The 26,086-nt window shown below is 34.7% G+C and overlaps 1 protein-coding gene across 1 annotated transcript in view; it reads right to left on the reverse strand.

The window, feature by feature from the left end:
• Nucleotides 1-3,285: 3,285 nt before the first annotated feature.
• LOC149778670 (prostaglandin G/H synthase 2-like) overlaps nt 3,286-26,086 on the reverse strand; it is a 42,037-nt gene continuing 19,236 nt past the window's right edge. The window contains exons 4-12 of the mRNA XM_089939470.1: nt 19,523-19,639; nt 18,320-18,463; nt 17,598-17,741; nt 16,675-16,853; nt 16,116-16,199; nt 13,389-13,635; nt 10,121-10,407; nt 8,036-8,180; nt 3,286-7,182 (exon numbers count right to left, since the gene is read on the reverse strand). Coding sequence (XP_089795596.1) covers nt 6,782-7,182; nt 8,036-8,180; nt 10,121-10,407; nt 13,389-13,635; nt 16,116-16,199; nt 16,675-16,853; nt 17,598-17,741; nt 18,320-18,463; nt 19,523-19,639 — 1,748 coding nt within the window. The 3' untranslated portion in view covers nt 3,286-6,781. The remainder of the gene's footprint in view (nt 7,183-8,035; nt 8,181-10,120; nt 10,408-13,388; nt 13,636-16,115; nt 16,200-16,674; nt 16,854-17,597; nt 17,742-18,319; nt 18,464-19,522; nt 19,640-26,086) is intronic.

A 26,086-nucleotide genomic window follows, 5' to 3' on the forward strand; every position in this document is an offset into this window, starting at 1 on the left:
AGTAGTATATGCTAAACAAAAGGTATACATTAAAATCAGAATGGAATGCAGATAAGAATGTCTTTTATACCTTCCTTTTTGGTTCTGTGCAAAGTACTACACAACATAAAATTTCTATTTTAGAACAGGTTTATCAGTATATTAAACAAAACACTAAGCAGATTTCACCGTTGATAAACATATCCTGTTTTGGCTTATGTAATAGAAAAGTACATTAAGCTAAATGCAAATTTTCAATGTAATGCTTACCTTGTGTAAATAACTGACCTCATTGAATTTTTATTATTGTAAATATCTCACCGTATATACTATCCTATAATCGTGTCAAACTGAAAACGGTACTTATCCAGATTTGCCGTCACATATTGCGCTGGTTGATTCGAGTCATTGCAGTTTGTTGGGAATAATTAGTAGAAAGAAACGCAACAAAGACTGATCTGCATTATGTGACGCCTGATTGGTGTCTATGTTGATTTAAGTTTTACGCGACATAGAAATAAGTACATACGATATGAAAACACCACTCAAGGTGAAAGAAGAAAAAAGAATCAATTTTTGATGCAATATCCTGTATAATTAAAGTACTTTTAACTTGAGGAACTTGACGGTCATTAAGGATGGTGCGCAATGAGTACAGTGTCAAAATTTTATGTTATTATTTAATAGGAAAACAAATTATAATACCACCTGTCATTACAAGACACTTCTCAGTCGTAACAATAAAACGTAAATGTCTTTTTCTCACACTATGCGTAGCTGACGCTAAGTTGCAATTTACCATATTCATTGTAATAAATACCCCTATTTTTAATAAAACTCTTTCTTTTTAATTTTTAAATGGCATTGTACTTCAGTAAAGAGAGGTGGGGATGAGTTGAAAGGTTGTATAAAAGTACTTTGAAATACTTTATAAACGTATTGGAATGATACCGCTTAATGCAATAAAGACAAAATTTAACAAGCATGAAATTTTTTACAATTTGGTGGGAGATATTATGCTTATAAATGTTTCTCCTTACAAATATACGATGGCGTTATATATAATGCATTGCTCCAAGGAGATATAGTAAAGATTTTATAAGACAAATATACTGATTTCTGAGCTTCGTCTGCATTGTTTGCAGTTATAGGATTTTTATATCATAAAAGTCGTAAAAGTGTTTACTTATAAATATAAAAATAACTTTAACAGTACAATGCGTCTACTTAAAGAGCATCCATGATTATGACGCGCTTGAAGGAATAAAGATGAACACAGCTGATATCCGGTTGAACTATCGGTACATCAATATACTGACGCACCTGTGTGTGTGTGTGTGTTCTTTTTTTTTTTTCACTTGTAAAACGCCGTCTCGTTATTTAAGAAAAAGCTTCATCATTTTATCATTATTTTTTTAGGGAAGGATGAGAAAACTAAAATATAACCTACTGTATTGATCTTAATAAATACACCATCCTTTACATAGATAAGATTTATTTAGCCAAAGATAAACGTCATGAAAACATTATCTGGCGGGCAATGAATCATTGTTTGCACCATGCTGAATAATTAGATGTCAAATGTCATGCAGTTAAAATCCGTCCTTATGTCACATAACCTAAAGAGTTACACCTCTGTGTATATATTTTCAAGAATTCTAGTAGTCCTTTGTGGAAGACGTTCGTTTTAATGTCTCAGATGCTCATTCTCTCTGAATACATGGAACATTACATCTTTATTAAAATAATATATGTAATCTTTCTTACAGAAGATTGTTGATAAACATGTTTCTTTAAAACGTGTCTTCTTCTCTTATGATTTTTATTGGATAAATCTGAGATTTATATGACAACTGAATATTAGGAGTCCGCTGGTTGCAGTGAGTTGAACATCAACATACAACACTTTGATAATAGGTCGACCAGGTTATATGTCGAACACAAATCATCGTATAGCTACACTTGAACAGTGAAGCTGGTGCTCCTTATCCACTCCACACTATACTTTGCCAACGGTAAGCTTAATTATGGATTGGCTTTGTACATTTGTATGCACCACGGTGACCGTTTTTTGTTCATTTTACATGATGAAACAAGCTAATACAGGAAATCATTCCAATCTTAGGAAGAATTTAGTTCGATACAGACTTTCAGTTTTACAGAACTTGTTATGCTAATAACAATCCATTAATTGTTCTTTATATGTGACCTGCAATTAGCTTATAGGAAAGCATAAATGTAACTTTAAGAGCTGTAACAACGGTATTAATGTCAACAGTCTGATTGTATTACTGTGCATTCTACTTTCGTTTTGTTAAATGATATGCTTCTCAAAATTTTACCATAGCGATGATGAAACTTAAGTAATTGTTCCAATTTATACTGAATAGCATCATGTCGTCTTAAATGTGAGCCGTTGCGACCTACTCTTCCATTAGCATCTAACGTGTCCTTTTCTAACTGAAAATAGCAGCTCAGAGTGTCTGAAGAATCACAATTTACTTAAATGTGAAATATTAATATTTTAAGAGAAATTACTGAAAAATATTAAACAATAATTTTGAAGCTACTCAAAAGATTTATCAAGGAAGTCCATGACAATGAGCGTAAAAATGTATGTTTTCACTGAAATATTTTGTGTAAACTTTAAATGACGTTTTAACACCAATTTTGCTTTCAAAGAACAGTAGTTGAAGCTGCTTTGAAATGGCAATACACTGCGTATGAATTTTATACAGTAGATAGATTGGGCAAGGATACCAATGTGAACAGGTCAAACAATAAAGTCCGCTCTTATCCATGACATTTAGACAGACAAAAACTAGTCCTCAATTCAGCTTTGGTCTGGAACTGATCTACTCTTCGAAAATAAGAATATCAATTTAATTTTTAAAAACAAACAATGACACTAACGGTTTTTTCGACTCGATATTGGCCTAAAGATGTACACGTAGCTAGGTGTATCAGTGCGAAACAGGATACTTCAACCACTGCTCGTTTCAGTAAGTAAATGTATTATAATTAATGTTTAACTTGATTATTATGAAATAATGTTAAGTGACGATGAAAAACGTAACCTTTTGTGGTTTTGTGTTCACCATGCTCTCAGTAGACGGCCAAAATATTGCACGAGTCAGGATAAAGGTCTTATGTGAGGTAGGATAGAGCTATCCTGCACCGGTGTTCCAGACGGGAAAACACCATCATATTCATATAGGAGTGTGAGAAGGTATCTGTCTATAGGTGGAATAGTGTTGTGTGCAACTCGTGCCTCAGATAGAGAAATAAAACCAGAACTTGTGAATATATAATTATTATAATTTATTGCAATGAAAAAATAAATTAGATATATGCAAGAAGCACAAATAATATAAAAGTAAATTGAACAGGTTGATTTGGAAAGACATATGATATACATTATTTAAAATTAAATTTATTGATTGGGGTTGAATAAAATACTGTTAGAAGTCACTGATTTTCAGATGTTAAGACATAAGAAAATCAACGACAGAAAGTTATGTACTCTCCACATTTTTATCAATAACAGAAGTTGCGGAATCTTCAAGTAAACTTGTTTCTTAAAAAGTCAAACATTTACCTAAGAATAAATCTTAATTATATGAAATAAAGGTTAGTAAATATTTCTTTAAAAAAATACTTACCCCTCTCGGATTTATAAATATTACAATGATTTCCAGGGTTAGAATCATCCTCTTGGAAAATAGAGGAAAATCTATCACTGCTTAAAATAAGGAATATTATTTATTCACACACACACACACACACACACACACACATTAGCATGATTAATAACTTTTTACAATAATAACAACGATCTCTTAAATTAATGAACTATCTTTAAGCTATGCAACATGATAAAAATTCATATTTACATATTCTTGGCGAGGAAACATAGTTGAAGAATAATAATAAAATAAATATTCAGAAAACATTCGACATTGCGTGAAAATGAATATCTTTAAATTATCCAAAATATTAGGAGTAGTAAAGTGACATGTCAGTGATAAGCAAAATACACCTGCAATCGTAATGTATATCTGTGTTTAAAGTTTGGAGAAATAACTTATTTTAATAGTTTAATAGTTAAAGTTTTATTAAATATTTCTTTTTATGAAATCACCCAATAATATGATCAAATCTTTAGGATCAGTGGTAGAGATTGCACCATTTCAATGACGACCGACTTGAAAACGATATATATATATATATATATATATATATATATATATATATATATATATATATATATATATATATATATATATATATATATATATATAAACAATTGACTAGTATGCATGCGACGTACTTGGCAGTCTCTTGATGGAACACACAGGTGATAACATGGAAATGAAACCTATGATAAAATATAAGAGGTAACTAAACGGCAAAGTCATGCGAAAAATGTATAATTACCCATACTGTATTTGATAATATAAATTAAAACTGAAAGAAAAGATGCCTCAGCGTTTTTAAATAATTATGGATAATGAGTTCTTTACATAAATTTTTTAAAAAAAAACATTTTCAACTGTCATGATATTAATATGAGCATTAGAAGAAAATTAAAATAACTTTTCCATCCTCAAAGTTCAAATTTGTGAATATGACACATACATTATTGCAAGATAAGTACCCTAAGGATTAGTTTCACAAGTTATTGCTATGGTATATATTTAAAGTCGTATGAAAAGAAAATTACATGGTAGTCCAGTTTTAACAATAACTAATGATGATATAAATGACTTGAAATATGTTCTATGCTATACAGAGATTGACTTAATCATGATTTCAGAAATTATACCTATAAATTTACAAAAAATGATACAACAATTGAATCTTTAAAAAATAACATCTCTTGTTTCTTGGCCGATACCTATAACATTATAAGAAAAAATGAAATTGTTTGCATATTACAAGACCAATGTTAGAGAGTTTGGAAAATATATATTTAATCTAAATTAATAGTGACATCACGAAAATCATGCTTTTTACCAATGACATCATCCAGCAACATAGCCCAAGAGCAGGACAAGCTGAGATTGTGATAGCCACGAATGCGATCATGTTTTATTGCCGATGTCCACTGAAATGGACATTGCGCTACTGAAATGGACATTGCTCTACTGAAATCGTATTTACTACTAATAGCAATGATAATAATACAGAAAATGAAGAAGTCACGTAGCACCTGATTGCATGGCCCTACACATTGTCATCACTCTGAAACTACAGTGGAATTGGGAGAAAAGACGTAAGAGATAATAAATTAGTCAAACTATCAAGTGAAATGTCTGTGTGTGTGTGTGGGGGGGGCGTATCATATATTAAAAAAGAGTAACCATACGTTTTCTAGCTACTTGACCCCATTCAGTGATGTAACCCATGGAGTTTAAGGTCATGTAATATTCGAAATGTGTAGTGAACTGGATTAAAATCCAATTAGTTGAACAAAAGTGATTAAAAACCTGTACCTAGAAAGTGTCTCACATATTGACATTGACCCCGTACAGAGACCTTGACCCATAGGTAGTAGTACATTGATATGGTCAGAGTCTCGTTATGTTGTATTCGTAACATAATTAAATTGATTATAGAAATAAAAGTGAAAAAAAATTGACGAGAATGTTTTAACGAAACTATCTCCACATTATAACGCTTTACCTCATGACCTCAGAGCAGAACTCGGGGACAGTAGTGGTACTAGGATAAGGGAATGTGTGATAATATTATATTCCAAATATGACGCCAATATACGGAGTGTATCCCCATTGTAATTCCTGAGAGAAGGGGAGTATGATGTTGATGTAATAATCCAAACATGAGGTACATAGGCAAATGGGGAATGGAAATGTAAGTGATGAGGAGAAAAAACGTGAACCGTGAAGATTGTTTTAAAAACGTTTATCCCCATTGTAATTCCTGACCACATGGTTACCTAAAAAAAGATCCTTGGGGCAGAACAGTACAAAAAGATGACAAGTATGTGATGATACTGTATTCCGAATATGAAGTTAATCAGGTAAGGGGTTACCGAGACAGAAATTCTGGGGAAAACATTAGCATAATTTGTTCACACGAGCACACACGCGGACAAACTACACAGTAGGTGTCCTCGTATCGGGAAAAAATAAAAAGTAAAATACTATAGAAATAAATAAAGCGGTAACTTAAAGTATATGAATAATAATTTCCATATGTCATATTTGGAAAACATACCATAATACAGGATTTCTACACGTCGGTTTTATATACCGTTAACAGATATCAGTAGAAATTCCACATACAGACTAATCCTTGCAAACCCTTCAGTCCAATATCATCTGATCGCTCTGCCAAGTTTATATATATGTAACACCTAATAACATAGTTCAAGATCCGCCATTACATAGTTTACAGATTAATGTCTACACTGTTTGCTCTCAAGTTGAAGAATTCAAGCAATGCCAGATCTTGGGCTATATTGTTTTAGTTTGATCGTTGCAGGGAATATTGATGACTTGATAGGAAGTTCTTGAACCTGACCATGAAAAGGTTGTTTACGTTGTCTTGGAGACTGGATTCAATACCGTTTACACATCAGCCACAATGATGTGCAGCATCGGATGCATGCATCGTCCCTTGAAAGTAAACAACTTATTTTCAACAGAAGGACCACTGTTTGTTTCGCTGTGTAAATTTGTGGTTTGTACCAGCCACAACCTCAAAAACCATGAAAATTGGTCACCCATGGCAAATAGTGCAGTCACGTCATATATGAAGCTTTTAATGGTTATGCCTGTTACAACTCTATATTTTTGTTGTAGCTATCGTTAATACTTCTATTATTTTGACAACATTTTCTCACCTCCGCGTCTACATCGCCTTCTACAAAATCTGGAACTCTGAATGAAACGCTGGGACAGTCTCCTTTCATATTCAAACATAATAATTTCCTTAGAGATGCGGTTTTTATAATATTAAAGCCCGTTTCTCCACCAAATGTTGATGGTTTCCAATATTTTGGACTACAGATAGGATTTGACATGAGTCCTTTCACTGAAAACGGTCCACCCATTTCAATTACTGAACTGCCAAATATCGACTTCGGTCGCAATTTTTCCATCAGTAGTCCGACATAGAGTTCCATTCCATCTATATCACCATAAAGCTCTTCAAGATCACTGGCTAAAGTTTCATCTCCTGTAAGAAAGAGAAGAAAAAAAAACCATTGAGAGCAAATGCATATTGTTGTTGTCTAAGTTAATATTTCTTTTATAGTTTTGATAGTGAGATATTGAAATATATTACTAAGGGAAATGTTGATACAGCCAGTGGCTATAAATGTTGTATCACTATCGAGGCGATACCAATGCATCACTAATGCTATTAACTCCTGAATGTTGTATCGTTATTGTGGTGATATAACTACTGTGATTAAGTGATGACTGTTGTATCGCTACTGCGGTGATATCACTAATGTGACTAATTCATGAATGTTGTATCGCAATTGTGGCGGTATCACTACTGTGACTAATTCATGAATGTCGTATCGCAATTTTGGAGAAATCTCTACTGTGACCAATTGATACAATACCATCTTTCTCTGATGTCTTCCCTTTGACTTAGACAGAGCCGACTTATTACTTACTATACATAACAATTATCAGAGTATAGAAAGAACATTATGCTACCTTTCAAAAAGTGACAATGAACCTACTTACATAAAATGTTTGTTTTGCATCTGTTTAAAAGTTTAAATCTTTATTTGCGGTGTTTTATACATTTTTACAAAACATTTTTGTACTATAAAATCATACTGAAATTGAAATTATAAGTGTATTATCTAAAATGTATGATTTATGTCATTGCAACAAGCTCGTTGGCATGAGAAACATCTATCGATGTGAGGAGGAGGACGCCTGATTTTAAACATTTCTGCACATATTTTTGTTCGCTTGTACCCAGTTCAATTCTTTCGTTAAATGGAAGATTGCAGCTCGGACACTGTCTCAACTGACTCCCAAAATTAGTATTGAATGTTTTAGGTATTTACCTGTTAGTTCAAGAAAGGATTTTATTGGAGGCAGCCCAAATCTTTTTCTGTATTGGTTGAACGACTGGAACCTCAATTGTCGGCCATGTTCAATTGTTTCCTTGGCAACATTAAGTGTGAGCAGATGATGATTGTGATGACTCATCTAAAATTGGATAAATTGGATAAAATATGTCATGCATGTAAAATGACATTAACACATTAACCCCTGGTGACGAGTTTACGTGTCAGGAGGTAGTAGCCTACTGCCGAGCTCTGTAGCGTCAAGGTCATGTATGATACACTAAAGTGGGTGGTATTATAGAAAGGTCGACAGATGTAGTTCTACAATGATACCAAATACTCTGGAATTTCTAGTTGCACTACAAAATACAAAGGGACACACCTCATTTTTTGGACCCGATTTGTTTCTACCCAAAATTCGCCCGTGGTCGGAATCCAATTTTGTGTCTTGATTTCAGACATTTTGGTATCATATCTAAGGCAGACCGGTATGAACTGCAAACAGACAGATGAACCTTTGAACCTGTGATCTCATGTGAAACTGTTTGCAAAAAGTAGGATAAGATGAACATATGGAATAAAGGGTGGCCTCTATACGAAAATAATGGGTCAGTTAAGCAAAAAAGAAAAGAAAAGAACTCCATCTTTTACCCTTCTGCTCTTGCACGAGCCAAATAGCCAATGAAAAACGATGTTTCTAGCACAGCTAGGCAGTATGTTATTGGAAGATCACCTGGAAGTTGGTGTTTTAGGATTTATTCAGAAATAGCTTTCAAAATGTGATTCCTACTCGAATTTCAGACGAAAACGACAAAAACCTCCAGGGGTTAATGTGTTAATGATTTGTCATGCGTGTAAAATGACATAATGCTTTGTCATGTGATCTAAGCAGGCACTGAAATTCTCACAGACTACGAAGTTTGCGCTGCTTGTTCTTTTGATGGAGGAATTAGAAAACATAGAAACATTTCCAAACTTTCGATGGGCTACTAGTTTATCGGTGAACATTCTAGAGCCAGGAATCAAACCATAAGTCACAATAATTCCGAAGAACGTGCATTATCATGGTGCTATCTAATATTCATAAATAAAAAGACATCCACCTTTAGGTGATAGATATTTTTAGATCTATCAATGACCTACCCACCCATCTAGCTATCTACCGATCAATCTATTTTTATTTGACTGTCAGGTACCTACCTACCTTTTTATTATTATTATATCAACATATCTATCTTCATATTGTAAGATATGAGAAAACAAATCGTGGAGGATTTCGTCTTTTTCTTTTGTATGTAACAAATATCCCCCAAATTATATCCATGTCCAAAATATACAGAAAGTATTGTTCATTGATATTAAAGACAAACAGTGGTACCCCATAAACAATAAACCAAATTGTCAATTTACTCCAAAACCATACACCTTTTATCCCCATGAATATTTCTAATTTTACAGTATCTAACAACCACCCTACCTACACACACACACATACACAGATATATATATATATATATATATATATATATATATATATATATATATATATATATATATATATATATATATATATATATATATATATCCATCTAACAAAAGCAAACATAATATAAGGAATATTTCTTAGATAATTTGTTTTCTTTGGTCATCACATGTATGGAAACATAAAAACTTTAATATAAATGTATGCACCCCAGTAGGGTATTTAATCCATTATAAAATAAATGCGTGATGATAGTCGCAAACATTTAGCAAGAGTTTATAAGAAAACTGTTAATAAAGATAAGTCCATCACATCTGTTCAAAACATTTTACAATGCCAGCCTTTTGGATTTATCATGATGGGAGAAACCTGTCAATATATGTTCTTATATTTTTATGGTCACATGGATTGATACAATATCCTCAGTGTTGTAAAATTTTCATAAGTGTTTTCATCCTTAAAAGCGAATAACTGGACACAGTATTTGTTTTAAAAAAAATACCATCGTTTGATTAAGGACAACGGACACAAGCACTCCCCATGAAATATTTTCAAGAAGTGAGCAAATACTAAAACGAGGTTTGAATAAATATACTCACTCTTCCAGCTCTTTGTTTAATCATTCCTTCTACAAAATTGCTCATTCCATGTTTAATCACAAGATCCGGACGAAACAGAAACTCTTTTAACGTGTACACAGTCCCACTGATGTTAAAACTATCAGGCATCAAGGGGTGCCAGTGGTAAAGATGGTTGAATTCAACAGCTATTCTGTTCTGATACTGGTGTGGTACGTCAAATAACAGTTCTGGTTTAAAAGTCAGTTTCAGATTATAATTACTGAGATGCTGGACATAATCCTCAATTACGATCTTGATTGTCTCCCCTGAAATAAGAGAAAAGAACAGTTTTGATACCGATGCTGCAATCAATTAACAGTTTGGTTTAAAAGTGAGTTGAATATCATAATAACTAAGGCGCTGCATAGAAAGCCTCAGTCACGATCTAGATTGTTTCACGCGAAATAGTAGAAAAGAACAGGGGTTCATAATTTTACAATTATAAGTACCTGTCCACAAGGAGAGATATGAAAGACATAATACAGAAATTTCAAAGATGCAAAAATGTTATTGTCAGACCATTTGCAGCAGTCAAGAGAAAAAAGATAACTCAATTTTAATGCAAACCCAATTATTACGTAAGCCAATGTTTAATGCAAACGTTTTAATATATGTAAAGCCTCTCATTGTGCATTTCACACTTTTTCAAGGATGTACCAAGTTATAGTAAGGACCACATTCCAATGGAAATTTTATATTTTAGAATCTAACCTGCATAATGTGCTTTGAAGAGCTATATATATAAATTGAAATGGTGAGAAAAAGACTAGTCTTTTTTTATTTGCAGGATGGCAAGACAATATGTTTCAGATTACTGAACAAGTTTTATTCTAAATCCAAATCTGTTCCATAAATAGTACCATTATTTATGAGCTGTAGCAGCTGACTAGTTTATGAGTATTGCAGTATCACAGATGTGATGAAGTGATACCCTGTGGTTACGCTGCAGGTTCAGGATTAAGAGATCATTTGGTATTAGAGTACCGTACTCAAACATACAATTGCAGTGTAGACGTGAAGACTCGGTGTTTACGTGTCCACTGCAATTGTTGTTTGACTTAGACACCTTTCCTTACTTGCTCCTGTGCAATGTAGACCCATATCTCTGAGCTTTACATAAATATAATATTCTCACCCACTGGAGATATCTCAAATGCTACCTTAGGTTATATAAAATCTATCTAATTCGAAGTAAAAGATAATGACATCATGTTCAAACTGATGTAAATTAGATAACATTCCACATATATTGCTTTCAAGCGTATAACTTGATTAAATGATGCCACTTAATTACACCTCACAGACACTCCTTAAAGTGATGAGGTTGCTGCTGAAATGGTGTCTGTTACATCACATTCCACAGACACTCCTTAAAGTGATGGGATGGCGGCTGAAATGGTGTCTGTTACATCACATTCCACAGACACTCCTTAAAGTGATGGGGTGGCTGCTGAAATGGTGTCTGTTACATCACATTCCACAGACACTCCTTAAAGTGATGGGGTGGCTGCTGAAATGGTGTCTGTTACATCACATTCCACAGACACTCCGAAGAGATGATTATGAAATTATGTCAGTTTAAGCACATGTCTTAGATCTTTGAAGAGACGAGCTTAATGATAAAATGATGTCAGTTGCATCACATATCACAAATATTTCCCTTAACATATGAGTTGATGATTAAATTGTGTCAATTACAGTACACTACGCATATACATCATTTAAACATTAGATTGGTTATGAAATGGTGTCAGTTTTCATATATGGTCCTCTCGCTTTCTCGACCTGCGAGATTTAAGCTGCAGAATTGGCCTTAAAAGTCTTATTGTATGTTGTAAGAGGCGACTAATGGAGGAAACACGTTTGGTGTGGGATGCATCCTCCGGTGGTGTCCAAACTTGCAAGGTCTTAAACTGTTTAATAGATTGCGGCTATACAAAAAGCTGACCTTTTAAGCATTCTACAACATCTTACGATTATCTTTGTTGTTGTAATTCTTTTCAACATTTGTACCTTTTTTTCCTTGGTCTAACGGTGGATATTTACTTTCCTTTAAAGTTGTTAGCCTTCCTCGGGATTTCGGCAAGATGTTTGCCTTTGCCGTTATCGCTAACCTTTACTTGGCACTATATAGGCCGGGATGTGCCGTCAAAAGTAAACCCTACATAAGAATAAATACATGTTGCCACTGTGATCTCACGTGAAACTTTCTGCATTTGAGGTGCATGTTTGAAATGACCTTGTATAAAATGATGGGTATTAAATATGTGACCGGTAGTGGGTGAGAAGGATATTCTACTATGTGTTTGTGTCCTGGACATGGCACTCCAAGCATCAGCCTCTAGACTTTGCGCTAGCGACTGTGTCAAACTTCGTCACTGGCAAATTGTTATTTCTTTCGGTTCAATTTAAAAACAAAAACATCTGCCAATGCATACAGGGTACAATTATCTGGATCATTTATTCGGGGGAAGGGAGAGGGAGCTAGGTAACCTGCTATTGGTTTGTTACATTCTAGACGTATAAACGTACTGACACCATTTCAACAGGGGTCAAACTTACAGAACAACTGACTTTAAAGCAGAGCCGTTGTTGTTTTCCAGCACTGCTGCTGCTGATATTTCACTGGTTAATTAGATTCAACTGTCTACTTTACGTCTGTCTAAAAACAGTCTGATATTCATCATTGGTTCTGTGGTCGACTGCAGACCACTTATAAGCCGCTAAATAAACAGTGGAATGGCAGCAAACTACTGCAAAACCGCGATACCTCCACTGAATAGTTCAGTGACAATACCGCGATACCTCCACTGAACAGTTTCGTGGACAGCTGCTTCTCCGCCGAAACGAATTCGGTCATAAACACGTCAGCAACAGCTGATTTTCACTTTATATTTTACTAAAACTCTGCTGTCTTCTGGACTGAGAGTCATTCGTATTACATCTATTTCTTCCACATCAAGCTAATTAAATAGATTGAAAGCATTTTAAACTAAGTATCATATTAATTACGTGCTGACATCATAACAATACACCCAAAATAGAATACAATGATAAAGAAAGGATGTCACAAGTTTCAGAATAATGTGATGGGAAGAGAGTGGCATTGTACGTGTGGAATGAAACATGTCCGAAAAGCCAAAAGGTTTGAGTGAACTGCCAAATATAAAAACAGTATTATATTCCGTTGCATTCCCTTAACTACTTTAAGACATTGTTAGTACATCTGATGATAACTTTTGTTTACCTATGATAATAAGTTTTGTTGTCTGAAACAGTTGCTCATCATCCCACTCAGGATGTTCTTCCTTCAATACATCACAGACTCTGTTATGTTCTCTGACCCAAATTGTGGCATACATAAATAATCCAGGTAAGAGCCCAAAACCTGTGTGTCCAAGTGCAAACTGACTTTCTTTTGGTACTGATGGTGGGTAGGTCATGGGAACATTAGCATCCTCAAGAAATGGTGGCCACTCTTCTCCGTTTATTTCCTGTAAGGATAATACAGGAACGTCAGTTCAAGAATGTTCATTTTATATGAAATATATGAAATAAGTTAAATATTACGTTGTTTTTGTACTCGTTTTTCTATGAAATTTATCGGATAAGTTCAATAACATTTACTGCTAACATACCTGGCAAGCAAACAATAGAAGCTATTCAAGAAACGTCAAAACAATTCATATGAAATGAGCACGAATATATGACTATACATGCCATGATGCAATAAATTTGCACACTGACGTTTTGTTTAATAAACAACAGAAAGTTACAAGACAGCAATATATTCAGTTGACTTGGACGTTATACATGTATCCCATGTAATGTAATAAGGCGATATTTGCATATTTTAATTTACAAAATATAAATATGGGTACGATACGTCATGCTGATGAGGAAATTAGATCAAGTTAAACTTCTATGCTAGTGACATGCTACTTAATGCGAGTTTATGGGCGTTGAATAACCTAACTGATTTTGATGTCTAGCTGAATCTAATTAGCTGACTAATTAAATATAGTAGCTTAAATTCTGTCTGAAAGATTCGATACGCATATAATGCACTGACCATTTTTCAACTACGGTAGTTACCACCAAATTACGGCTAATGTGAGTACGTGACAAAGCTTGCAAGTAGTTCCCATAGGTTGATAGTACTTCCAGGTATTTTTCCGGGTTCTTCCTCCGCCAGTTATACTGGCCGCCATGCATAACTTAACTTATCAATTGCTCACCAAATGCGTTAAATCCGCAAAAACAAAACCGAACCACTTCATTACACCTCACTTCGCAATGCAACATCCAAGTGTTACAGGTCAAATCAGGCCTATCTTGCAATGTGACGTTGGTATTAGCCTGTGATCTATGATAGACTTACTTATTAACCGCTCTGAGGCCTATTAGAGATGTAATCAGATGAATAATGTAATCCACTTAGCAGCAGAGAGGTCCTAGTTCGCGTAATATTTTTGAGTGGAATAACTACTCACTCTGTGACGTACAAGAATTTCCTGAATAATACCAGTATATGTAACTGAACTACACTCTGCTTCGTTCTTCTCCAGTACGATTTTAACACGACGTGCACTTTGCACTGTATCTGCGTGGTCCTGGAGTTTGTTCACAATGAGAAGATCTTGGTCCCCAATTAAAATCCGTATATAATTATGTTTAATTAAGATCGATGACATTTATGGTCTTGTTTAAAAGAATTACACGTTTGACCACATGTAAAACATATTTTATTAGAATCAATAGTGAACACTATGAAATTGGTTCATAAAACGTTTCATTAACAGCTATTGTTTTGATAATATCGAATAGGTGTCGGGGAACATCGACAGAGTAGAATACATGTACATTAATATTTCTCGACACTACTAGACTGAGGTTTATGACATCACGAACCATATTATAGTATCAATCATGACGTCCTGATTATAACTAATTAATCGTCTTGACAAATAACAACAATGATAATAAAGAACAGAAAAACAAGAAAATGGCTTTTCAAATCATACACTGAGCAAATACTTTGCAATGGATATAAACAGCATACTTTTAAATAACTAGAACTTTGATATATTCATTAATAAAGACCTTTATTTTTGAGCCTGCGCAATGAAAACTCTGCATACTTGTACAATTAAATATTTGCATATTATGGGTAATTAAGGTTTTCAGAAGACATTCATTTGATTCCTTGAATGCCCATTTACCAATATGTTTCATTCTATTTTTCTTGTTCATCTTAAGATACGTTATTTAAGAAAGAAAATAACATTGTTTCAAAGACAAAACATATGAATTAATTTGTGTATTATACTCCTTTCTTCCCATAATGAAATCCATAGCTCTAACAAAATGTGGTAAACATAATGTGTCATGCATTTTCGGTAACTGTCTCATATTTCATACATGTAATTAGAGACCAAATAGACAGTCTATTTGTGCAAACGAAAAATAAAATTACCCCTTCGAACATATTATTCATATAAAACGGTGTCGATCCTGTTAAAATCTCAGTGAAACAGAAAAATGTTCGTCAAAATTGGAAGGATGGAATGATGTATGAATAGACGAGGTTAATAATGCATGTGCATACAACATTCTTGACGTGGCACCCAGATTCCTTGCTAGAGACTTGTGGTGGCATCGTTCGTGTTGAATATAACAATACACGCTCATTATTTTTAAAAACTTTCATTCAAGATTCCTGCTAATAAAACGCCTAATTTATTTTGTCAACTAGGATATGAAACCTGCATTAACAAAATGCCTTTATTGCCTATTTCTTATTTATTAATGAAAAGTTTTGAAGTGGTTATAAATATAAAATAATATTCGCAATCCTTATTTATATCTCTTCAGGGACGGAAATATCAGAAATGACTTTTAAATAACTTTAATTAGATCATAAATGTATACTTCTTTATGAGTCTTTATTTTATGTAAAAGAAAAATAACTCACCTGTACTCGCAGTTTGCCATTTTGGAAACTCCGCAGAACATTTTCAACACCCTTGTCTTTGCCATAAATATGAGATACATCGACCTGGAAGAAAGACAATTAGTGATCCAAGAAATGTTAAAGATGTATTCAGCGGTACACGATGATATATAAACGAAACCAAAACGATGCTAAGATATATGCTCATTTTCTGTTACGACTAATCAAATTCAAAGACGCATATGAAGAGCTGTTTAAGATAGTATTTAAATATGGATGACAGTTTTTAACTTGATATGTGACAAATAGTTAAAGAAACTCAAATATTTGCCTATATCTGTATCATATCTAGACACAAACTACTTATTAGAAAAAGCATCTTATAGGAATAATATAGAAGTTGGCAGATAAAGATACAAGAAAGCCGTCAGAGGGAAAGGCAGACAGAGAGATCAAAACGCTGATATCTAAGTGGACAGAAAGCTGAAATAGAGAAAGACATAGCATGTTATCATATATATTATAATAAAGCAACATCGAAATAAACAATACATATCAAGCCATTTTAAATAATAATTACCCCATGTCCTCCCCATTGAAATCCAGGGCCTCTTTTAAAATCGGTTTTGAAAAACTGATGCGTGAAATGCTGAGCAAAAAATGCAAACAAAGCATTTGAACCCCTTGGATCTGGAATAAATTTATCTCTTCTCAGGAACTTGTCCACTATAACTTGTGCATCTGGCAGTGTCTTTTTCCCTGGAAGAAAGAAGGAGAATAGTTCAAGAAAGATACTTATGTCTTGATTTTACCAATCAAATGTTTGTATTTAGCAATTCTCCATTTTGTACCATAAGCTCATCTTACTAATAATGGTACTAAACAACTATGTGACGAAGGCAAGAACTTATTTTATGTAATAAATGGAAATTTTAGAGAAATAAACACGCGGTCTTTAGGTGCATGTAGGCATACTATCTAGTAAAGATGTTGAATTCCCAAACCCTTGGATGAATTCATTATTTTCTGCTGCAGCAAAAACAAAATGTTCTATTTATATTGGCCGTGTCATAAGTGAAATTTCTATACTAATGAATGGTCATATTTGAAATAATTTGTGTAAATATAACTAAGATAAATTTTCTTCCCATTTTGAGCTTGAAAACTCTGTAAACGTAATCACTGATTACGAAATGTGTTGTTTTGTTTTAAATTAAAAAGGAATATGAAGATATCGCAACAATTTGAATTCCACTTGACCATGACCAAATTATCGTGAACATGCTATTTAAAGTACCCAAAATGTGCTGATTTTTCCAGATTTAAATTAGCCATGGTCCAGTATGAATGAGGGAAACATCGTATCTTATTGAACTCACTGTCGGAGATACTTCTGCGGAACAGGTTGTGGTTTATCTGTGATGCATAGGAACATGACTAGGCCGATCATTGATGTCTACACATCTTACGATAGGTCAATATCAGACCTTTGTAGAAACTTACCCGAAACTCCTAAAGGTGTTGGACAATCCAAAGGAACTGGCGGCAGTGAACGGGTGAAATAGGAGAGATTAGCTGCGGCTTCCCATGTAATGTATGAATGGTCTGAAGTGTAGGTAGGTGGACTGTCCACCATAGCTGACCTCACTGAAAAAAATATATGACGTATTTAATGTTATGTAACTGGAATGATCTGAACGTATGTTGGTCATGTTGGATCATAGACAAATAGCATAATTATCACTTAGAATCAAATGTAGATTTCATATTTTGGCTATTTTGGTCTTAAATGGTACACTTGTCAAACCTTCTTTATAGTTTACATAAAAATGATCAAGCTTCAAACTAGAGTGATGTTTTGTTTTGGCATAAATGTATAAGTAAATCTGACAAACAATGATTTTGATTGGAATATTTAGTTCTATTTTGTTGATAAAACAGAAGTGATATAAACAAAGCATTGTTTTGACATACACTTACACTTAGCAACACAAATGCAAATATGATCAAGAATTGTGTCGTGCTTTGCCAAAACAGAATTTAGCTGATATAAAAGAAAATGCTAAAATAAGTTTATACTACAAGCAGATATGCGCAAACGTCAGCTCACATCATTTGATTTGCCGGGATCAGTATTAAAATACGGACTTAACGAAACCAAATGTGCTTAGTACATGCTTTAGAGAAAGGGTAGCATTTGTACATATATCATCCTGCATACTTACTGGTATATACTTTCTTCATTACAACGTTGCTGAGCGAAGGAAAATAATTCACTATTGCCCAAAACCATGGATAATTGGTCAATACGCCATTCAGTGTTTCTGAACTGGGCTTTAGCCAAAGCTGAATCTTCTTCATGAATGTCGCTAAAAAAAAAAATAAAGGCACTGACGTAGGTAGACATGAGTATAAGAACAGAAACATTTCGTTGGACCCAATAAAATAAAATTGTAATGTTTGATATAGAAACAATAGGAGCAAAAAGAAAACAATGCCAACAATAATAAAATGAACGACAACATTATGATAATTTTTCTTCATTATATGGAATGCACACGAAAATATATATTGTAAATAAACAAGCAGTTCCATAAAATTTATGTGAGCAAAATTCAAACTGGTCACTACTATGACCTTATATTCACATTAGAAATTGCATGTATTTTGATAAGATATTTTTATATATGGTTCGTCAAATTATCAACTACGGAAACTTCGAAAGATTTAGAACACGGATTCTCGGATCATCTATAAAGTACGAAAAATTGAGTGCCCCACCCCTGCTCTAAAACCTTCACTGGCTACCCGTTCGATCCAGAATCAAATAAAAAATACGTTAACTATGCTACATTTTACTGACTAGCTCCAGTCCAATTTACCTATGTGACTTCACCCAAGTATATATCCCATCGAGAAACTTGCACCCCTCTTTCTATAGTATTCTTATTGTTATCCGCTATTGCTACGAAGTCATACAGATTACGTTCTTTCGGTTACCAGGGCACAACTACGTAAAACAAATTGCCCATAGATCTTAGACACTAGTACACCGTGATATCATTCAAGAGTGATCGTAAACTCAACTATTTCGACTATATGAAAAGATTTTATACTGTTTACCTTGTTAATTATTGTCAGCATGTTTTTGCTTTGTAATTTCATAATGTTTGTTGTGTCTTAAGATTAGGCAGTGTATTAAGTTCACATTATTGTTATTTATTTTTTTTAAGACATTTGGGATAAATTCATAATGCAGGCTAGTAAGGAATTGAAACCAGTTTGGCGAGGGTCCTTGTGTGCCAACTCGTATTTGACTTTATTTTGTTGATTGAGATTAACTCTTTGTTTAAGCGTCATATTAATCCAGGTCATGTGATGTAAATAATTTCGAATACCTTTACAAGTGCTACTACTGAAATACTCACGAGTTTCACAGTGATATCCATAAAATTCTGTACCAGTACAGTCACATATGTAGTTATCATAACCTTGTGTCAGACATACACCTCCATTTTGACATGGGTATGAACAGCAAGGATTGGCTGGAAGAAATCAAATTGAAACCATTTTACAAATAACTCTAACTATTGTTTGCAGTAAGCAACAACGTTTTAGATATGCAAAGCAACGAATTATTTAGAACATGATAATCTAAATATTCTCAAATACAACACTGGACATGCATCGTATATGAGATTGGTGTCCAAATAATTACGGAATTATCACCAAGACGTCACGGCGTTATAACGTCTAATCCATGTCTATCAACACAAACGGGTCCCCCATTTATACTTGATGTACTTTGTTAAATAATGGCACAGTACTTCAATCAAATACACTACAAACGGTTAATAAGCTGACAAGTACATGTGAAAACAGAGTAATTTAACAATGCAGGTAAAGGTTTACTAAGTATAAAGTTGCTGAAAGAATCCGAAAATTAGAAAGCACTCATTTGAAGACATGTTACACTGGCATGTTATGTAGAATGTATTGTCGTTTGCCAGAAGTATTGTAATTTCTTTAGTAGAAATGTTTTACCTACATATCAAATAGCTCTTGAAAAGAGGCACTGAGTTCAGATTTTATGACCTTGTATTTGACATTCTACTTCTAGCACTGAAAGTAGAAGTTCGAAGCACGGTGCGGAAATAAAGTTAATGACAAAGAAATATGGAAATGTTTACATTCTCCGAGCAATTCATGGTATATAAACCTACTAGACTGAGCTATTCTAATTGCCGTTGTAATACGTTGTAATATCTGGGACAGCTCAATAAAGTCGAGAAGAAGACTTTTGTGAAATAAGTGGCGATCGGCGATGCGAGAGACTGGTGTTTCTTCATAATTTGTGAGATCGAGTTTGGGGCAATTTATATGCCAAATGTTTAATTGAATTAAACCAACACTATTAACAACGGGTCCCTCACATTACAATATTTCTCGGCTGAGCCATTATTAGAAAAACATGTGCTGGGAAACCAAGGTAAAGATATTGGCACTCGTGGGACATATATCCTTGAATAATGATGAAATCTAACCTTACTTAGGAAGGTTATGCTGAAGAAACTAATGAAATAGGGCCAATCAGAAGTTATGTCTTCTATAGGAGAATACAGAATGCTTCAAGCTGAAATCATTAAAGGTATCATCAACGTTAAGCTGCGTGCCAAATTTGGTTTAAATCCACCAATTGCTGTTCAAGTAATCGTGCTGAAACTTAGTCAGGACGATGGGCCATCAGGAGTGCATACTTACTGTAAATGATATCATGGATCACTGGAGATCCAAATCTTACCCCCAAAAAACATCAATATATATACTCATGCATTCATTATATGTTAAAACCCAACAATCTGTAATAACGTTATTCGGGGGAAACCCCATGTCAGTAGAGCAGAAACGCAGTAGTACAACTAATGTCAGTGATGCCATGAAAAGATGCGAATCCATGATAAGCTGTATCCATACAGATGGCGGGACATACATGCACTTACTGACCCAAGTTAAATTTAAGTCACAATATGTTCTTTATGCTCGCAAATGCGACTTGTTGTGATTTGGTCCTCCAACTGGTTGCCCTGGTATATGGACAAAAAACACTAAGTGTTTTCAAACCATAAGGTAAACTATGTATGATTGCAGGTTTCAAGTTACACGGTTATTTCAATTTTATATACTTTAACCTATAAAACGAAAGTACAAATTACAAGCCGTAGCACTGCGGTGGATATTTTGAATCAGAATAACGTTATTCTGGCTTTGGCTCAGAATAATTACATTTAGGCTTTGACTCAAAATAATTCCATTAGGCTTTGACTCAAAATAATTGCATTTTCCTTTGACTCAGAATAATTACATTTAGGCTTTGGCTCAGAATAATTGTATTTAGGCTTTGATTCAGAATAATTGATTTTCCTTTGACTCAGAATAATTACTTTTACGCTTTGGCTCACACTAATTGTATTTAGTATTTGACTCAGAATACCGATGTTATAATGCAAATGGATATACTGGAAACTCTTAAAGACAACATTAAGAACCAATCTCAATGGGATAAATACCAGTGTGAGGAGACAAAAGCCAGGACACCAATTCAAAGTGCAATATACATTAATATGCATAAAGTTCGAATAGCAGATGTATGATAAATTGTTGAAACTAATACTTCAAATCTTTAAGAATACAAATGTTTTAGAATTAAACTGAGCAGACAGCTTATAGGAAAAAACAACAACTGGTCAGTTCATTAACTTATTAACTGATTAATCACCTCTGTAGAGTTAGTTCCTTTCTGGATGTAGTGGTTTGAGATTAGTAGATAAGGCAAATTATCAGAATCAAAGTATACAATACTGAACCTAAGTGGAATGGTATTTCCTGGGAGTGTGTGGGAAAACATACGTGGGCACCAACTGGGATTTGTGCTGTCAATTTTAAAAATCCAACTATTATCAAGATACATAAATGTTAAGAACAGTAGAGTTTGTACCTTTATCATTTTAACAGTACTGTATAAAGCACGGTCACCTTCCAAGGACGAACCCCAATACTTTCTAGTGTTAAAGATAGCTTTAAGCCTACCTAGACTGGTGACTAACTAACCCTTTCATTATATATATATATATATATATATATATATATATATATATATATATATATATATATATATATATATATATATATATATATATATATATATATATATATAAAGTATATAGAATTAAAGTAACCGTGTAACTTGAATCCTGCTAATAGCGTTGGTTTATATATATATACGTGTGTGTGTGTGTGTGTGTGAAAGACTTTCGTCGCACTTTAGTTGTTGACCAAGAAATTCAAACATCCGACTGGATAGATCATCCGTGTTTGCTAACTTGATGCCACGATAATCTAGGTGTTTGAAGTTCTTCATACAAAAGGCTTGGTAAATATACTGGCAAAACCATTTCAAGTAGTTTTGCTCCGTCATACATCGTCCTATCAAGAGAGTATCGGATGCCCCTATCCAGTAAATTGCAAAATTTGAAGATAAGAGTCCCACATGCACTTAATTCATTTAATCCAGGCAGACAATGGGAAATTATAGTAAATAGTACAAGTGCGTGTATACTGTTACTTGTAATTGGGAATGACATGACAAGTTGATAAATTGTACTATGGGTGTATTTTACATCCTGCTACAAATTAAATGAATACAAATATATGTCATTATCAATTATTACTTGATCGCTTAATTCACTAAAAACTTCTATATCAACAGGCCTGAAATAATCAATTTCTAGTTCTGATTCATAGAATAGTATGCAAGGAATAATATATCATCATACGGTTAATATGACAGTACCTGTCTAAAAACTCTCAAAACATGCGAGTCAGACGCAGTTTATTTCATACTCTTTCTCAAAACCTTAAAAGCAAAGATCCTGCCAGACTTAATGAATATCTTTGAATTTCAAGATAATAAAGGGAAGATACATTTGGTGTAAGACTTTACTCAGAGTAAAGTTACATCACGTGCAACTTTTCGAACTTTGAGTCTATTGTTCAATGTTTCTGTGACCGTCTAGCTTTCATAAATTTTAATCAAAACTCTTAACTCAGCACATATAACCTATATTAAACAAACACCATAGATAGTGACAAAACAATTTAGTTTGTCTTAAAGTCTTTTTGGTAGAGCAACCATGGCTCATTGGTTAGAGCGTCCGACTCGCAGCCGAAAGCGTGCGGCTTAACATCCTACCGTCAGAACAGCCCGGGCAGGATACCAGCAGCAGGGAGGGCGAATCCTACAAAGGTCTAGAGACCACCAAATGATAAAATAAGCCTTAAAAAAAAGCTAATCCTACAACAGCAACGAGACAAAAAAACGCGACCCCCCCCCCCTCAACTTGTTGTCGCCCCGGGGGCTGCTCTCTTCGAGTTTCTCACGTTAACCATACAATGTATCAAGTCCGATACGGTATCGTGTCCGCGGGTCGTGTAAATTTATTGTTACAAATCCGTGCGGGGAAATTAAATCATTGACAAATAAATAATGGCAAATATTGGAGAAGCACTTACTACTAGATTAGCTCGAGAACGTCTCGAAGCAATTCAGAAATTTCTTCCTGTCCGTGATAGTGTCAGACAAAAATTACAACTAAGACAGCAAGCTCGGGAAGTCTTTGCAGAATCCGCGGAGGAATTATTTAAACCCGTCACTGCAGCTACTGAGAAAGTTACAACTGTCATCAAAGAAGATCTTCTTCCGGTATCAAAACAAACTGCGACGCAGGCTGAAAAAATAGCAAGAAGAACTAAACAGACAAAGAAGATTTTACGAACACTTCCAGCTGATATCGCTGCGGCTCAACCTCCACCTGTCGGTGAAGAAATACCTGAGGGTACTGACGTCGCCGCCGGGGAAGAAAAACCAAAACCAGTAAAAGAAAACGTAGAATTAGCTGCAAGATTTAAGAAAGGTGTTGTCGAAGATATTAAAAATTCTAAACCAGAAGAATTAGTTAAAAAAATATTATCTAGTATATTTAATAAATCTAAAATTTTAAACCCCCCCCATGATAAAGTAACTGATGATAATCTTATCAAATGGATATATCGAATACGCGCAGACAAACCGCAGGCTAGAGATGATGATTTAGAGTATAGAATTCTTGATGAAGAAGTAAAAAAACTTTATAACGAGCAAATGAAACAACTAAAACAAAAACAACCCGTCGGGCATCAACTTCCTCCACCTCTGCAACAAATAGAACAACAGCAATCTTCTTCTCCACCACCGCAGCAGCAGCAGAAACAAACTCGGCAGCGGAAAAAACAACCTCCACCACCGCAGCCACAACTTCGACCGCAATCTCCAGAGGAAGAATTTCACGACGCACCAGCCGCTACTGGTAGTGGTCTGGGAAATAATTTTATTTGTCCTGATAATATCATCAATGACGTATCACGGTTGGAAGTTCTCATAGGAGGAAAACGAGCCGGAAACAACTCTCGGGAAATTATAAATGAGGCCGCAGATATCTGTCAGCGACTATTTCAGCGTGGCATTATGGATATCGGCATCTACCGGGGGCTCATTGATGAACTCGCAGACGGTTACCACAGCGACTAGCAAATTTAGTTAAAGAAACAATAATTAAATAAAATGATCGTGCACAATTCTCAACCCGGACACGGCCGCGTGCTACCAGTCCGCGTAGTGAACTCGCGATTACCAGTTTACAGAGCAACCTACGGAGATGGTCTCGGTGATACAATTACTGGTTTGTTTTCAAGAATAGCCCCTAAAGCGATTCCAATTGCAAAACAATTGTCGATGAAAGCTATTGATGTCATTAAGGATAAAGCCCTTGGATCTGTTGGCGATCTTGCCTCGAAGGCATTCACGTCAGTCCGGGATAGACTGGCGCGGTTAATTCGTAGACCAGAAAAACCACCACCGGTGAAACTACCAAGTACTACGCTTATGCCCGCGGATGTCAGTAAAGTAATAAATCAGGCTGCCAATCAAAAACTCGCGGAATTAATAACCCAAACACCCGAACAAATAAATACAAGTTTGATATCAGGAAGCGGACTTCGTTTTAGACGGCGATGATTTTATATAAAAATGTTCAAACGCATATCCGATCCCGCATTTGACATGGATGCACCAATACTCAAAGACGATTCTGTACATGATTTTCAGTATTATTCTTACGAGGCAACTGTACCTGATCAACGGGGGCGAATTGAACTGCGAGTTCGGGACACAAGTAGATATTTCCTACCCGCGGAAGCATTTCTTGAAGTTACGGGTATGCTTGTAACAAATGTTGTCCCTAATACAGAATACGGAGCTAATGTTCGAGTTGGTTTTGTCAACAATGGTATCATGGCACTGTTTAAAAGTGCTTCATACAGCATTGATGGAAGGGAAATTGAAACGATTCAGGATAACGCTGATGTTGCTACAACAATCCTGGGATTGGCACGATACTCCGATGACTACACTAGATCAGCTGGTCCGACTATGATGTTCGCTAAGGATAATTCTGATCATCCCGAACACAGACCTTATGAAATGAGACAACCAAGAGACCGTGCTACTCCTCCCGTTGCTATTAATACAGTAGAAAATTTATCATTTCCCGTTCAGGATTACAATTTAGGTTTTGCAACGCGCAAGGCGATGTTATTGACTAACCATAGGAGATTTTCATGCGCAATTCCACTCTCTCACATCTTTGGATTTTGCAGAAATGTCCGAAAGGTTATTTTTGGAGCCAATCATACAGTTGTACTTAACCGAAAAAGTGATGACAATGACGCCATCTGGCGAGAAGACGGTGCTGCTGATGGTAAAGTAGTATTATCCAAGCTTGCGTTATGGATGCCAGTTATGACTCCATCACTCGCCGAAGAGCAACGGTTACTCTCTTTCATGGACACAGGCGGTAAATCATTGATATCGTGGTTGACAACAACAACAGATTCCATTC

The sequence above is a fragment of the Sinohyriopsis cumingii genome, chromosome 17 (genome assembly GCF_028554795.1).
Source record: "Sinohyriopsis cumingii isolate HCF-2022 chromosome 17, ASM2855479v2, whole genome shotgun sequence".
NCBI lineage: Eukaryota > Metazoa > Mollusca > Bivalvia > Unionida > Unionidae > Sinohyriopsis > Sinohyriopsis cumingii.